The sequence below is a fragment of the Saimiri boliviensis genome, chromosome 12, assembly GCF_048565385.1.
Source record: "Saimiri boliviensis isolate mSaiBol1 chromosome 12, mSaiBol1.pri, whole genome shotgun sequence".
Lineage (NCBI taxonomy): Eukaryota > Metazoa > Chordata > Mammalia > Primates > Cebidae > Saimiri > Saimiri boliviensis.
This window is the reverse complement of record NC_133460.1, coordinates 68,521,653-68,537,607: the sequence shown is the minus strand read 5'-3', so window position 1 is coordinate 68,537,607 and position 15,955 is coordinate 68,521,653. Positions and strand designations below refer to the sequence as shown.

General features: G+C 35.1%; 1 protein-coding gene across 1 annotated transcript in view; it reads right to left on the bottom strand.

Annotated features, from left to right (window-relative positions):
• PCDH15 (protocadherin related 15) overlaps positions 1-15,955 on the bottom strand; it is a 1,717,060-nt gene that overhangs the window by 449,452 nt on the left and 1,251,653 nt on the right. The window contains exon 16 of the mRNA XM_074382505.1: positions 8,215-8,385. Coding sequence (XP_074238606.1) covers positions 8,215-8,385 — 171 coding nt within the window. The remainder of the gene's footprint in view (positions 1-8,214; positions 8,386-15,955) is intronic.

Sequence of the window (15,955 nt, the reverse complement as noted above, 5' to 3'; positions counted from 1 at the left end):
TTGGCCTGAAATTTTCTTTTTTAGTTGAGTCTCTGCCAGGTGTTGGTATCAGGATGATGTTGGTCTCATAAAATGAGTTAGAGAGGATTCCCTCTTTTTGTATTGTTTGGAATAGTTTCAGAAGGAATGGAACTAGCTACTCTTTGTACCTCTGGTAGAATTTGGTTGTGGACCTGACTGCTCCTGGACTTTTTTGGTTGGTGGGCTATTAAATGCTTCCTTAACTTTACATCTTGTTATTGGTCTATTCAGAAATTCAACTTCTTTCTCGTTTAGCCTTAGGAGCGTGTAAGTGTCCAGGAATTTATTCATTTCATCTAGATTTACTGGTTTATGTGCATAGTGTTGTTCATAGTAATCTCTGATGGTAGTTTGTATTTCTGTGGGATCAGTAGTAATACCCCATTTATCATTTTTTATTGCAACTATTTGAATTTTCTCTCTTTTCTTTTTACTTAGTCTGACTAGCAGTCTAACTATTTTGTTGATTTTTTCAGAAAACCAGGTCCTGGATTTACTAATTTTTTGAAGGGTTTTTTGTGTCTCTATCTCCTTCATTTCTACGAATCTTAGTTATTTGTTGCCTTCTTCTAGTTTCTGAATTTGTTCAATCTTGCTCCTCTAGTTCTTTTAATTGTAGTATTAGGGTGTTGATTTTATATCATTTTTCACTTCTCTGGTGGGCATTTAGTGCTATACATTTTTCTCTAGACACTAATTTAAATGTGTGCCCATGCTCATGGTTAGGAATAATCAATATCGTGAAAATGGCTATACTGCCTGAAGTAATTTTTAGATTTAATGCTAACCCCATCAAGCTACCAATGACTTTCTTCACAGAATTAGAAAAAACCACCTTAAACTTCATACAGAACCAAAACAGAACCTGCATAGACAAAACAATCCTACGGAAAAACAAAACAAAACAAAACAAAACAAAAAACAAAAACACAAAGCTGGAACAATCATGCTACCTGACTTCAAACTATAATACAAGGCTACTATAATCAAAACAGCATTGTACTGGTACAGAAACAGAGATATATACCAATAGAACACAACAGAGGCCTGAGGAGGAATGCCACACAGCTACAACAATCTGGTCTTTAACAAACCTGACAGAAACAAGCAATGGGGAAATGATTCCCTATTTAATAAATGGTGTTGGGAAAACTGACTAGCCATATGCAGAAAGCTGAACCTGGATCCCTTCCTTACACCTTGTACAAAAATTAACTCTAGATGGATTAAAGATTTAAATATGAGGCCTGAAAGTGTAAAAACTCTAGAAGAAAACCTAGGCAATACAATCCAGGACACAGGCATGGGCAAGGACTTCATGACTAAACACCAAAAGCAATGACAACAAGTCAAAATAGACAAGTGGGATCTAATTAAACTTAAGAGTTTATACACACACACAAAAACACTATCAACAGAGTAAATCAGCAACCAACAGAAGGTGAAAAAAATTTTGGAATCTACCCATCAGACAAAGGGCTAATATTCAGAATCTACAAAGAACTTAGACAAATTTACAAGAAAAAAAAAAAACAAACAACTCCATCAAAAAGTGGGCAAAGGATATGAACAGACACTTTTCAAAAGAAGACATTTATGCAGCCAACAAACATATGAAAAAAAGCTCAACATCACTGGTCATTAGAGAAATGCAAATCAAAACCACATTAAGATACCACCTCATGCCAGTTAGAATGACAACCATTAAATTAATCAGGAGACAACAGGAGAGAATGTGGAGAAATAGGAATGCTTTTATGCTGTTGGTGGGAGTATAAATTAGTTCAACCATTGTGGAAGACAGTGTGGCGATTCCTCAAGGATCTAGAACTAAAAATATCATAATATCATTTGACCCAATAATCCCATTACAAGTTATATACCCAAAGGATTATAAATCATTTTATTAAAAAGACACATGCACATGTATGTTTATTGCAGGACTGTTCATAATAGCAAAGATTTGGAACTAATCCAAATGCCCATCAACGATAGAACAGATTAAAAAAAAAAGGGGTGCATATACACCATGGAATACTATGCAGACATAAAATAGATGAGTTCATGTCCTTTGCAGGGACATGGATGAAGCTGGAGACCATTATTCTCAGCATATCAGAGGCTGGTGTGGAGTGCAAACGAAGCCTCAGCCTACAGCTTTGAATGAGTACCAGTCAATAGCCAAAATCAACTTGGTAGACATCTATGTTAACTATCATGAAAGTGGTACCCAGCACTCAGTTAAAGTGCCACAGCTGATGCTGCATGGAGCAAAGGTAAGATGTTTTCTCAACTCCTGCAAAATTTGCAACTTCGTGAGCAAATTAAATGATTTTTATTTGAACCTACTAAGTTCTGGTGGCCTGTTATACAGTGACTGATAATCTCAAGTATCTATGTTGACAAGTAAATATATCTATGTTTTTGTATGTGAAAATAAAAAATAAATATTTGTCATAATTACTTAAATGTGTAAAACTAAAATTCTAATTATTTCAATGTATGTTAAGAAATGGCTCAATCTGTTAAAAATGATAAAAGGATTAATCTTAGTCATTCTGGAATTTCTTCCATAACATTTAATTCAAAAAGCACAGTTTTAAAACAAAACACAAGAATACTTGTTCACAAAACTATTTACTGATCTTCACTTAAGGACCTCCTTTTTTACCATCAATAAATCACCATGCCCAGGATCCCTCATGCTCTTAGCTTAAATATTTCTTTACAAAAGATTCAGAGCATAAAAAATTTCTAGGCTTTCTTTACCATTAGTTCATCATTCTCCTTATGTTAGGATATGCAAAATTTAATACTGAATTGGGTTTGTCATCAAAACACTAGTTAAGTTTTATCCTTGGACTAGTTCTTCTTTGAGTACTGATACTCAAAATATGAATATTATGGTACAGCAAGGGAAAGGGCAAGGGATGCTGACTGAAAATTTGCCCAGATTCTCAGAAAATACTTTTGGATATAAATATTTTTCAAATATGTCTATCCACAGAAAGAATCTCCAACCTAACCCAGGCTGCAAGAGCCAGAAAAAAAACCCACTATCAATTTTTGTGTGTAAATCCAGGTCTCAAATATATCTTAATTTTATTGACTCTTCCTAAATCATATCTATGTCTATATATCTATATACTTAAACTGTCTCCCAAGAGTTTTATGTATATTTAATGTATTCAATCAGTTAATATTTGTTTAGAGCTTAGCACAGTTCATCAAACAGAACATTCTATACAACCTCTTGACTTATGAACATTTATGTTATCACCCCAAATTCAAAGTATAGTCTGGTTTCTGGCACTAAGCTGCATAAGAATGAGAAAGATGTTCAGTCTGTAATCTGCAGAGAAAAGGAAACTCAATGATCCTTTATAAATTTAAGTCTGTATACTCTGCTTTTCAAGCAGCAGCAGCAGCTTCTGTATTTCTTTACTTTCCTCAATGAACGAACTAGTATTAAATAGTCATCGGACAGACTCATTGAATAGGATTATTGTGGTTTCAATATATACCTTCTCTTCAGGTCCCATTGGTAAACTAGCTAATTAACTCAGAAACATCAATTAATACTAAAAATTATAGTTTTCCTTTTTTATATTCAAAACTATTTTAATTGGAACACACACACACACACACACACACACACACATACTCCAGAGTGCCTAATTTCTATGGGATGATTGAAAAAGATTATTATCGATTATTAAATATGAATTTCAGTATATTATTTTTTATACTATTGTATTTCCAAATAGAAATTTCTAAATAAAACAAAATACGCATTTTAATACCAGCCAAATATACTTGAACCTTACACATGTTTAAATTTCATATGCAAAAAATGATTAGTCATAGAGCAAACCCACCCTCTTATAAAATTTTAAAAGATTTTAATAACCAGCCTAATATACTTAAACCTTACACACGTTTAAATTTCATGTGCAAAAATTGATTAGTCATAGAGCAAACCCACCCTCTTGCAGGTATTTTAAAAGATAAAACTATTTTAAAAGGGTTATATTTTAGGTTCAAGGGTACATATGCAGGTTAGTTACATAGGTGAACTTGTGTCATAGGGGCTTGTTGTAGAGATTATTTCATCCTCCAGTTATTAAACCCAGTACCCAATAGTCATCTTTCCTGCTCCTCTGTCTCTTCCCACTCTCCATTCTCAAACAGACTCCAGTATCTGTTGTTCCCTTCCTTCGGTTCATGAGTTCTTATCATTTAGCTCCCACTTATACATGAGGATATGTGGAATTTGGTTTTCTGTTCCTCTGTTAGTTTGGTAAGGAAACTAGCATCTGTTATTTTTTGTCTTTTTAATAATAGTCATTTTGACTGATTGTGCAATGGTTTCACACTGTGGTTTTGATTTGCATTTCTCTAATAATTAGTGATATTAAGCTGTTTTTCTTTTTATTTATTGGCCACATGTATGCATTCTTTTGAAAACTGTTTATGTCCTTTGCACACTTTTTAATGCTTTTTGAAAAAAATTCTTGTAAATTTAAATTCCTTGTGGGTGATAGATATTGGACTTCCATCAGATGCATAGGTTGCAAGCATTTTCTCCAATTCTGTAGGTGGTCTATGTAGGTTGACTCCTTTGATAGTTTATTTAGCTGTGTAGAAGCTCTCAAGTTTAATTAGATTCCATTTGTCAATGTTTGCTTTTGTTGCAATTGCTTTTGGTGCCTTTGTTATGAAATCTTTGCCTGTGCCTTTGTCCTGAATGGTATTGTCTAGGTGGTCCCCAGGGCTTTTCCAGCTTGGGGGTTTCCATTTAAGTCTTTAATCCATCTTGAGTTGAATTTTGTGCATAGTGTAAGGAAGGGGACCAGTTTCAATCTTCATATGGCTAGGTGGTTCTCCCAGCACCATTTATTGAGCAGGGAGTCTTTTTTCCTATGCTTTTGTCAGTTTTGCCAAAGGGCAGATGGCAATAGGTGTGCAGCCTTATAAAAATTATACCTGTAATCATTGCTGTTACCAGTCCTTTCAAAACAATGAAAATTATGTTCACCATCTTTAATAATTTGGGGGTTTTCTTGCTGGGATTCAACAAAATAACAATGGCATACAACCTTAGGTAATCCATGTCTATTTTCTCCACACAAGTTCTGATCAGCTTTTTTGTCTGCAAAATAATTCATTTGGCTGAAAACATGTTCTTTTATTCAATGGGCATAAGATTTATTTATTTTTATCTCCAGGTTTTTTTTTTTTGTGTTTCATTAAAGTTAATTACACCAGTTATCATCTCTGCTAGGAGACGCAAACATGATTCTCAGCTATTTTACATCTACTATGAGAAAAACCAATAGATGTATTCATATTATAATATTGGATAAGCACTCCTTGGCTTTACATTTAGAAGGTATTCCTATATTATTCCTCAAAATATCCAATAGAGAAAGGACCCTCATAACTGCAGTTCTCTGTTAAGGGACAGGCTGCCTCCTCAAGTGGCTCTCAGACCCCCCATGCATCCTAACCAGGAGACATGTCATACAGGAGAGCCCTGACTAACACGTGGCAGGTACCATTTGGGGACGAAACTATCAGAGAAAGGAACAGGCAGTAATCTTTGCTGTTCTGCAGCCCCCATGGATGATTCCCAGGCAAGCGGTGTCTGGAGTGGACCTCCAGCAAACTCCAAGCAGACCTGCAGCAGAGGGACCTGTTAGAAGGAAAACTAACAAGTAGAAAGAAATAGCTTTGACATCAACAGAAAGGATGTCCACTCAGAAACCCATCAAAAAGTCACCAACTTCAAAGACCAAAGGTAGATAAATCCATGAAGATGGCAAGGAACCAGTGTAAAAAGGCTGAAATCGCTGAAAGCGAACTGCAGTTCTGAGGGTCCTTTCTCTACTTGAGATTTTGAGGAATATAATAAAAATGCCTTCTCAATGTAAAGCCAAGGAGTGTTTATCCAATGTTATAATATGAATACATCTATTGGTTTTTTTAGATCTCATAGATATAAAATAGTTGAGAATAATGTTTTTGTCTATTAGCAGAGATGACCACTGGTGCAGTTAATTTGGATGAAAAAAAAAAAAAAAAAAAAAAAAAAAAAAAAAAAAAAACAAGATATGAACAGACACTTTTCAAAAGAAGAGATTTATGCAGCCAATAAATGTATGAAGAAAAGCTCATCATCACTGGTCATTAGAGAAATGCACATCAAAACCATGCTGAGATACCACCTCAAGCCAGCTAGAATGGCAATCATTAAAAAATCAGGAGACAACAGATACCGGAGAGGAGGTGGAGAAAAGGGAGTGCTTTTACAATGTTGGGGGGAGTGTAAATTAATTCAACCATTGTGGAAGACAGTGGGGTGATTACTTAAGGATCTAGCACTAGAAATACTATTTGACCCAGCAATCCCATTACTGGCTATATACTCAAAGGATTATAAATCATTCTTTTATAAAGACAGACACAAATATGTTTACTGTGGCACTGTTCACAGCAGCAAAGACTTGGAACCAACCCAAATGCCCATCAATGATAGACTGGATAAAGAAAACGTGGCACAAATACAACATGGAGTACTATGCAGCCATAAAAAAGGATGAGTTCATGTCCTTTGCAGGGACATGGATCAAACTAGAAATCATCATTCTCAGCAAACTGACACAAGAACAGAAAACCGTACACTGCATGTTGTCACTCATAATGGGGAAGGGGACTGTGTTGAACAATGAGAACACACGAACACAGGGAAGGAAACGTCACACACTGAGCCGAGGGGGTGAGGGGCTAGGAGAGGAATAGCAGGAGGTAGGGGGATTGGGGAGGGGCAGCATTAGGAGGAATACCTGATGTAGATGATGGGGCAATGGATGAAGCAACCCACCACCATGGCACATGTACACCTATGTAACAACCCTGCACAATCGGCACATGTACCCCAGAACTTAACGTATAATAATGAATTTTAAAAAGAAGAACTGCAGTTCTCATGTTTTTTGAGAAAAATGTCAAATACCTTCCAAAAAATTCTAACGCCTTTAGCCATTTTTGGAACCCAGAGCACTTTCCAGGGAAACAGCAGAAATATTAGCTAAATGGTTAAATCCTAGACCACTGAATTTTTTTAAATGATATGGGTATATATACAAACACACACACACACACACACGCCGTTTAGGGGAGAAACTGATATTTTTGCCTCAGCAGGATATCTGTTTGTCTTAAAATCTTTATTCTTAGGTATGCACATCAATCATCTAGGGAGATCCAAGGTGTAAATTCCAAACTGACGGCCGGGCGCGGTGGCTCAAGCTTGTAATCCCAGCACTTTGGGAGGCCGAGGCGGGTGGATCACGAGGTCAAGAGATCGAGACCATCCTGGTCAACATGGTGAAACCCTGTCTCTACTAAAAATACAAAAAATTAGCTGGGCATGGTGGTGCGTGCCTGTAATCCCAGCTACTCAGGAGGCTGAGGCAGGAGAACTGCCTGAACCCAGGAGGCGGAGGTTGCGGTGAGCCGAGATCGTGACATTGCACTCCACCCTGGGTAACAAGAGCGAAACTCCGTCTCAAAAAAAAAAAAAAAAAAAAAAAAAAAAAAAAAAAAAAAATTCCAAACTGACAGAAATTTATAGCTTCATTACCATTTGTCAAAAATAGAGGATTAAATGTAGAAAATGTGTATTCATGCTTCACCTTTCTGTATCTTTACTTTAAGAGATAAGTATCTGTGTTCAGTATTTGTTAGCTCCTACCTTTACACTGCCAAACATAATCTCCAATAACATTTCAAAACTCTACTCAATTAAAAGAGTATCCTATTGACCTGAGAGTCCTCTGACTGAGGACTCCATGTTTAAATGTGAATTTAAGAAAATGCTGCAGTGATTACTTGGAGTTTTTCAGAATGCATTGGTCAATGGACTCCTTGGTGATTTATTGGTGAAAAATATAAAATAACCATGTTGAATTGCTGTTTTATGACATACTTTCTACTTTGTAAATTATATAATCACTTATTGTGTTAAAATTTATTCATACTCCCTGAAAATAGTTTTGGACATACATATTTTTCAACATGCATATAATGAGTTTTGCTAGTATAAATTAATATGTCCACAAAATACCTGAACATGATCCCATAGAGTTTTAAAACATGCAGATGAAGAAACAAAGAAAAGAATATATTTACCGGAGTTCTCAACTCAGGTATGGCAGCTTGGTAAGTGAGTGGACGGCAATCACGAGTGTTTGGCACAAGGACACAAGGAAGAAACACCGGACCCAAATCATCTCCATCCAGAATATCCACTGTGAGAGTGGTGGTGGTGGTCCGCCTCTCATTCAGATTTTGGGCGCGGTCCTGTTAGAGAGAAAAACAAACAACAGGTAGTTTATAGAAATTAGGCACAATGGCCAGGAGCAGTGGCCCATCCTGTAACCACAGAACTTTGGCAGGCTGAGGCCAGTGGATCACTTGAGGTCAGGATTTGGATACCAGCCTGGCCAACAGGTGAAAAACTGTCTCTACTAAAAATTATCTGGGTGTGGTGGCGGGTACCTGTAATCCCAGCTATTCAAGAGAACGAGGCACAAGAATTGCTTGAACCTAGATTTGCTGAAAAAAAAGAAAAGAAAGAAGTAAGGAAGGAAGGAAAGAAAATAAAGAAAGAGAGAGAGAGAGGGAGAGAAAGGGAGGGAGGGAGGGCAGGAAGAAAAGGAAGGAAGGAAAGAGAAAGAGAGAAGGAAAGAAAGAGAAACATGTACAATGTAGAATTATTTTTCATTAAAAAAAATTGATCAATAACTTGCTTAAACCAACAGTTTTAAGTGGTGAAGGCAGGATGTAAACTGAGATCTGATTGTCTTCCAAGCAATTTTTTTGAAAGTATGTTACAGTAGTGAAGCTTTTATAAGTTAGTCCTTTACCTGACACTTTACATTACTAATTAGCCTAACTATGAAGGTCACTCTCATCTTCTTAGAGCATTTACTTTAGAAACCCTGTTATTGTAAAGTATTTCTCTGCCCCTCTGAGATGTAAATTTTTTAAAAGCTTCTTGTCAGTTCTACAAACCAGTCCATCTTTTTCATGACCTGGGGTGCCATGTCTTTGAAATGTAATAGTCAAGGAAGAAGCCCCTATTTCCCAGTTTCTGTGGGAGGGTAGGAGCCTAACTTCCTTAGGAGGATTGCTTCAATTTCTAAACCTACTTTCTGTCATGAAAATTCAAGGAAGTTTATTTTCCGTTGGGAAAACCAATTAGTAAACACACCTGGTCTGTGATTCCCGTACACTCAAGTCCACTGGAGCTTTTAACAGCTCTCCAGCCCTTCTTTCCATCAGAGTTGAGTTCAGATCTAGTCTGCATTCTGGTCTCTCTTCTCTATTGCAATAGCTGTGAACAAAGTCTTCCTTGTCATTTAACTTTGCCTATTGCAAATTTGCAGTAGCAATACACTGTTACTAACTAAAATCCAAAATTTGTTCAGATCTCCCTAGTTTTTACTTAATGTCAGTTTTCTGTTTCAGGATCTCAATCAGGTTACCACTTTACATTTAATTATAATAGTTCCTTGGGTTCATTTTGGCTGTAACAAGTTCTCAGACTTTTTTTCTGTTTTTGATGGCCTTGATAATTTTGAGTAATAGTTAGATATTTTGCACAGTATTACTCAATGGATTTTTATCTGGTGTTTTCCTCAAAATTTGACTGGGGTTATGCAATTTATATAGGAAAACCCCATCAAGTGTTATTTTGACAAATTGATAACGATTATATATGATTAATATGGCTTATCACTGTTGTTAACTTGATCACCTGGCTGAGGTTGTGTCTAGTCAGTTTTTTTTTTTTTTTTTCAACTGTTAAGCTACTCTTTCTTGTTTTCCTTTCTATTTCATTGGGAGAAAATCATGATGGATATCACACACTTAAAGAATGGGTAGTAATTTTATTAGAAATTAAATTGCTTATCTTTATCTAAAGAATATTTGGTATAGAAGAAAAAAATACTAGACCTAAGTGATTTCCAGCCAGAATATCCATTGATGAGGGTGGTGGTCATGGCATCATTCATTATGACAGAATATGGAAATGTTTTGCTTTTGTAGTATTTATTATTTTAAAAAACTATTACACTTTTCTGTCTTTCTGAATTCTGTTTTGTACAACACTGAAAAGTATACTTGTGAGCATGTTCATGCTATTCACAAAAGACAAAAGGTGGCAAAGGCCCACATATTTATCAATGAATAAATGGATAAATGTTTTGTGGTTTGTACATACAATGCATATGTTTCAAGCACAAAAAGATATAAAGCACTGATATATACAACAACATGGATCAACCTTGAAAACATTATGTGTTCAAATAAAGAAGCCAGACAGAAAAATAAGGTCACATATTATATGATCCATTTATAAGCAGTATCCAGAAGCAGCAAAACAAGATATTGACGTAACATATCTCAAAATGATAAAAGCTTTTTGTGACAAACCCACAGCCAATATCATACTGAATGAGTAGAAACTAGAAGCATTCCCTTTGAAAACCGGCACCACTGCTATTCAACATAGTATTGGAAGTTCTGGCCAGAGAGATCAGGCAAGAAAAAGAAACAAAGGATATTCAACCAGGAAAAGAGAAAGTCAAATTCTATTTGCAGATGACATGATTGTATATTTAGAAAACCTCATGATCTCAGCCCATAATCTCCTTAAGCTGATAAGCAACTTCAGCAAAGTATTAGGATACAAAATCAAAATACTTGTGCAAAAATCACAAGTATTCCTATACACCAATAACAGACAAACAGAGAGCCAAATCAAGAGTGAACTCCCATTTACAATTGCTACTAAGAGAATAAAATACCTAGTAACACAAGTAAAAAATACGTGAAGGACATCTTCAAGGAGAACTACAAACCACTGCTCAAGGAAATAAGAAAGAATACAAACAGATGGAAAAAGATTCCATGCTCATGGTTAGAAAGAATCAATATCATGAAAGTGGTCATACTGCCCCAAGTAAGACATCAATTCAATGCTATCCCCATCAAGCTACCACTGACCTTCTTCGGAACTGGGAAAAAACACATTAAACTTCATATAGAACCAAAAAAGAGCCTGCATAGCCAAGGCAATCCTGAGCAAAAAATACAAAGCTGGAGGCATCACGCTGCCTGATTTCAAACCATACTACAAGCTACAGTAATCAAAACATCATGATACTTGTACCAAAACAGAGATAGAGACCAATGGAACAGAACGAGGACTTGGAAGTAATGCCATGTATCTACAAGCATATGATCTTCGACAAACTTGACAAAAACAATCAATGGGGAAGGATTCCCTATTTAATAAATGATGTTGGGAAAACAGGCTAACCATGTGCAGAAAGCTGAAACTGTACCCTTTTCACCTTATTAAAAAAAAAATAACTCCAGATGGATTAAAGATTTAAACATAAAACTTAACACCATAAAAACCCTAAAAGAAAACCTAGGCAATATGATTCAGGACATAGGCATAGGCAAGGACTTCATGACTAAAACACAAAAAGTAATGGCAAGGAAAGCCAAAGCAGACAAACGGGATCTAATTAAACTAACTACCTTCTGCACAGCAAAAGAAACTATCACTAGAGTTAACCAGCAATCAACAAAAGGGGAAAAAAATTTGCAATCTGTCCAACAGACAAAGGGCTAAAATCTAGAATCTACAAATAAACAAATTTACAAGAAAAAAAAAAAAAAACATCAAAAAGTGGGCTAAGGATATGAACAGATACTTTTCAAAAGAGGACATTTATGCAGCCAACAAACATATGAAAAAATACTCATTATCACTGGTCATTAGAGAAATGCAAATCAAAACCGCATTGAGATACCATCTCGTGCCAGTTAGAATGGCAATCTTTAAAAAATCTGGAGACAAAGATGCTGGAGAGGATGTGGAGAACAGGAATGCTTTTAAACTGTTGGTGGGAGTGTAAATTAGTTTAACCGTTGTGGAAGACAGTATGGTGATTCCTCAAGGATATAGAAATAGAGATATTATTTGACCCCGCAATCCCATTACTGGGTATTTACTCAAAGGATTATAAATCCTTCTATTATAAAGACACAGGCACACATATGTTCATTGCAACACTGTTTACAATAGCAAAAACTTGGAACCAACTCAAATGCCTATCAATGATAGATTGAATAAAATAGCAGGTATACACCATGGAATATTGTGCAGCCATAAAAAAGATGACTTCACGTCCTTTGCAAGGACATGGATGAAACTGGGAATCATCATTCTCAGCAAACTGACACAAGAACAGAAAACCAAACACCACATGTTCTCAATCATAATGGGTATTGAACAATGAGAATACATGGACACAAGGAGGGGAACATCATATACTAGGGCCTGTTGTGCAGTCTAGGGGAGGACTAGCAGGGGGGAATATTGGAGAGGGATAATATTAGGAGAAATTTGTAACGTAGAAGATGGGAGATGGATGTAACAAACCACCATGGCATGTGTATACCTATGTAACAATTCTGCACAATCTGCACACGTACCCCAGAACTTAAAGTGTGTGTGTGTGTGTGTGTGTGTGTACATATAAACAGAAAACACAAATTGGTGGCTAGCTACAGGAAGCTGGGGAGAGAATATGGAAAGCAGCTACATGAGTGGTGCCAACTATTTTTAGAGTGATTAAAATGTTTGAGGAACTGGATAGAGGTGGTGGTTGCACAATACTGTGAATGTACCAAACGCACTGGTCACTTTAAATGGTTAATCTTATTTTCTGTTAATATATGTTCAATAATTTTAAAAAGTAATTATACTAAAAGACTCGCATTTTATTTTATTTTGTTCACAAAATGTCTTCCTTCATGACAATTCCCAGCATTAATATTTGTCTTCCAATTAAAAAAACAGAATCCCTTTTTCTAAAGCATGGATAATTGTGCATTTCGGTTAAGCTCATTGCCAATCTGGTTGCTCAAAAAAAAAAAAAAAAAAAAAAAAAAAAAAAAAAAAAAAAAAAAAAGTTGTAAGGCAGTGCTTGAGGGTAAAGTTTGAGGAAGCACACATTTCCATTGTGGAATTTTGTAAGTACAACCATGTCTCGAATGTAGTAACTTTGTGGTTCCAGTATTCTTCGATGTTTTGATACAGTATAAGGTAGAGACTGTGATAACATTATAGCTTAAAAAAACCAAAATTTTGTATTTTCAAAGTTTTGGGACCCACTGAGATCCCCAGAGTCACTATAGAGATGATTTAAAATTAAGACATCTGAGACTCAACAAACACAAAGAAGTATTTTCTGAACTTCTCTCGTCACGAAAAGCAGGTATTTGTGAGAGTGAGGCTGCCATCAATTCCCTCGCCCAAGAAATTTTATGAAAATGAAGACAAAAAAAAGGAAGTCTATTCTTACCTACATAAACATAATCACAAGCTATTTTAATCTCCCCTTGGTTCTCCTGGGGAGACTAAATAAACCTATTTTTATTATTTCCCTAACAAGACTCCTCCCCCTCATTATGTTAATATATACACCTTCTTCTTTACAACCTCTAGGCCAGTTGAAAGGTAGGGTAGGAGCAATATGAGACGTGAGGTAATTTTGGTGGTTCACAAATGAACTTTCTAAATTATTCCTAAAATGTATGAATTTTGAACATGTAGAAAAATCTTAATTTAAAACGAATGTGTAGGTCTATTTTAAATTTTAGAAAAAAAAGCAACTAGATCATGAAACTTGCCACTTTTTAAATACTGATAGATTTTTTATTTAATTGGGTTATAGTTATGTCTACAATATACAAATTAATGGATAAATGATGTAACGATTTGTTTAGTGGGCATATCCATAGTAGCTTCAAAGGGGTAGAGTCCAGTACCATTTCTGACAGTCTTAATAAAATGATAAGGACATGTTTCCTTATCCCGTTATTAAGATAATCATTTAGTACTGAAAATTACTAATTAAAGATTAGTAGGTTATATTTTCAGATGTAGTTCCCTTTCTGTTGCATCATCCAGGGTTTTAAATCCTTAAGTAATCTTATCTTCCGTATTTCTTTTTTTCTTTTTTTTTTTTTTTTTTTTTGGAGACAGAGTTTTGCTCTTGTTACGCATGCTGGAGTGCAATGGTGCGATCTCGGCTCACCGCAACCTCCGCCTCCTGGGTTCAGGCAATTCTCCTGCCTCAGCCTCCTGAGTAGCTGGAATTACAGGCACGCGCCACCATGCGCAGCTAATGTTTTGTATTTTTAGTAGAGACGGGGTTTCACCATGTTGGCCAGGATGGTCTCGATCTCTTGACCTCATGATCTACCCGCCTCGGCCTCCCAAAGTGCTGGGATTACAGGCTTGAGCCACCGCGCCCGGCCTTATCTTCTGTATTTCTAAAGTTATATTAAAGTTTAAGAACAAAAACAACTCTTTTATATCTATCTATCTATCTATCTATATATATATACATATATATATATAGATATACACACACATACAGATATGTGTGTGTATATATATATATATATGTATTTCAGTTTATAAATATATAAACTGAAAGCTTCCTCAATAGGGTTGATAAACTTTTGTTACATTTATTAGTGGTTTTATATTTTTCCTCAACAACATAATTAATACAAGTTGATAAAATGGCATATTTAATATGTATTTTTTAATTTACTTTTGGCATCAGAGATACTTTTTGAAAAAAATTTTTGGAAAAAAATTTTCCTTTTTTTTTTTTTTTTTTTTTTTAAGAAATGAGAATCTATGTTTGCCCCCATAGACTTCAACTCCTGGGCTCAAACATCCTCCTACCTAAGCCTCCTGAGTAGCTAGGACTATATATAGGTATGTCCCTGGCTTTAACCTATCATTTAAGATAATGATTGCTTAAGATGAAGTTAGGTTTTAAAAGATTGAATTATCTAAAATTTATTTATAAAAATATTAACTAGGAAATATTTTATGAGATACATGAATGTAGCATGTATATGTAAACACATACATATATACTACAATAGACAAATTTGAACTTTTTTTACTTTATGTTTTCTTTCAGTCTTTCAGCATCAAATCTCTCATTATTATCTGCTTTTTTGGGTCATTGTCACTACTCCATAGACTAGACATTGGTGTATTAAAGATAGTGTATTTACCAGAATTTTATACCAAAATACATGACATTGTTTACAAGTGTTTATTAACAGTATTTTCAAGTGAGGAATAAAAATAATCCAAGCAAAACTATCATGGGCAGAGATATAGCAACAAAATCTATGAACACTTTCCACACATGAGAATTCTCCCATAATTTAACACCAACACATATTACATAGGAAAATATATAAAAATATATCTCATGCACACTCATTACTTGTGAGCCCATGATGGTAATGCTAATTCATGATGCTCTTCTCTCAATTTGCAATCAGACTGGATCTTAATATATCTATTTAAAAAAAATCCTTTGGCACTTGAGATAAAAACAAAGCAAACAAACAAAACCAACCTACTCTTGGATCTTTATAGTAATGCAGTACTGCTCAAGGTTGTTCTGAGTAAATGAAAAGACATTCTAAATTGTGGGTGGTAAAGAATAAAAAATAACTATTTCTGTAAATATTTTATATAATAGTGTTTTATGTTATGTGACAATCTGATAGATACTAAAATCTAGAAAGATTCCTATTTCCCATTTTCATCTACATTTCTCTTCTTTTTTTAAAAAATATTTTAATTTGAATTATTTAAAAATAAGAGAATATTACATTAACTCAGGAAACTGTGACTCTAGCTGACAAGCAAGAATATCTTTTTAAAAGGTGGGAGCCATAAAAGTGGATTTCATGAAGAAGGAGAATAAATTGGTGGTTACCAGAGTCTGAGAAAGGGAAGGGTAAG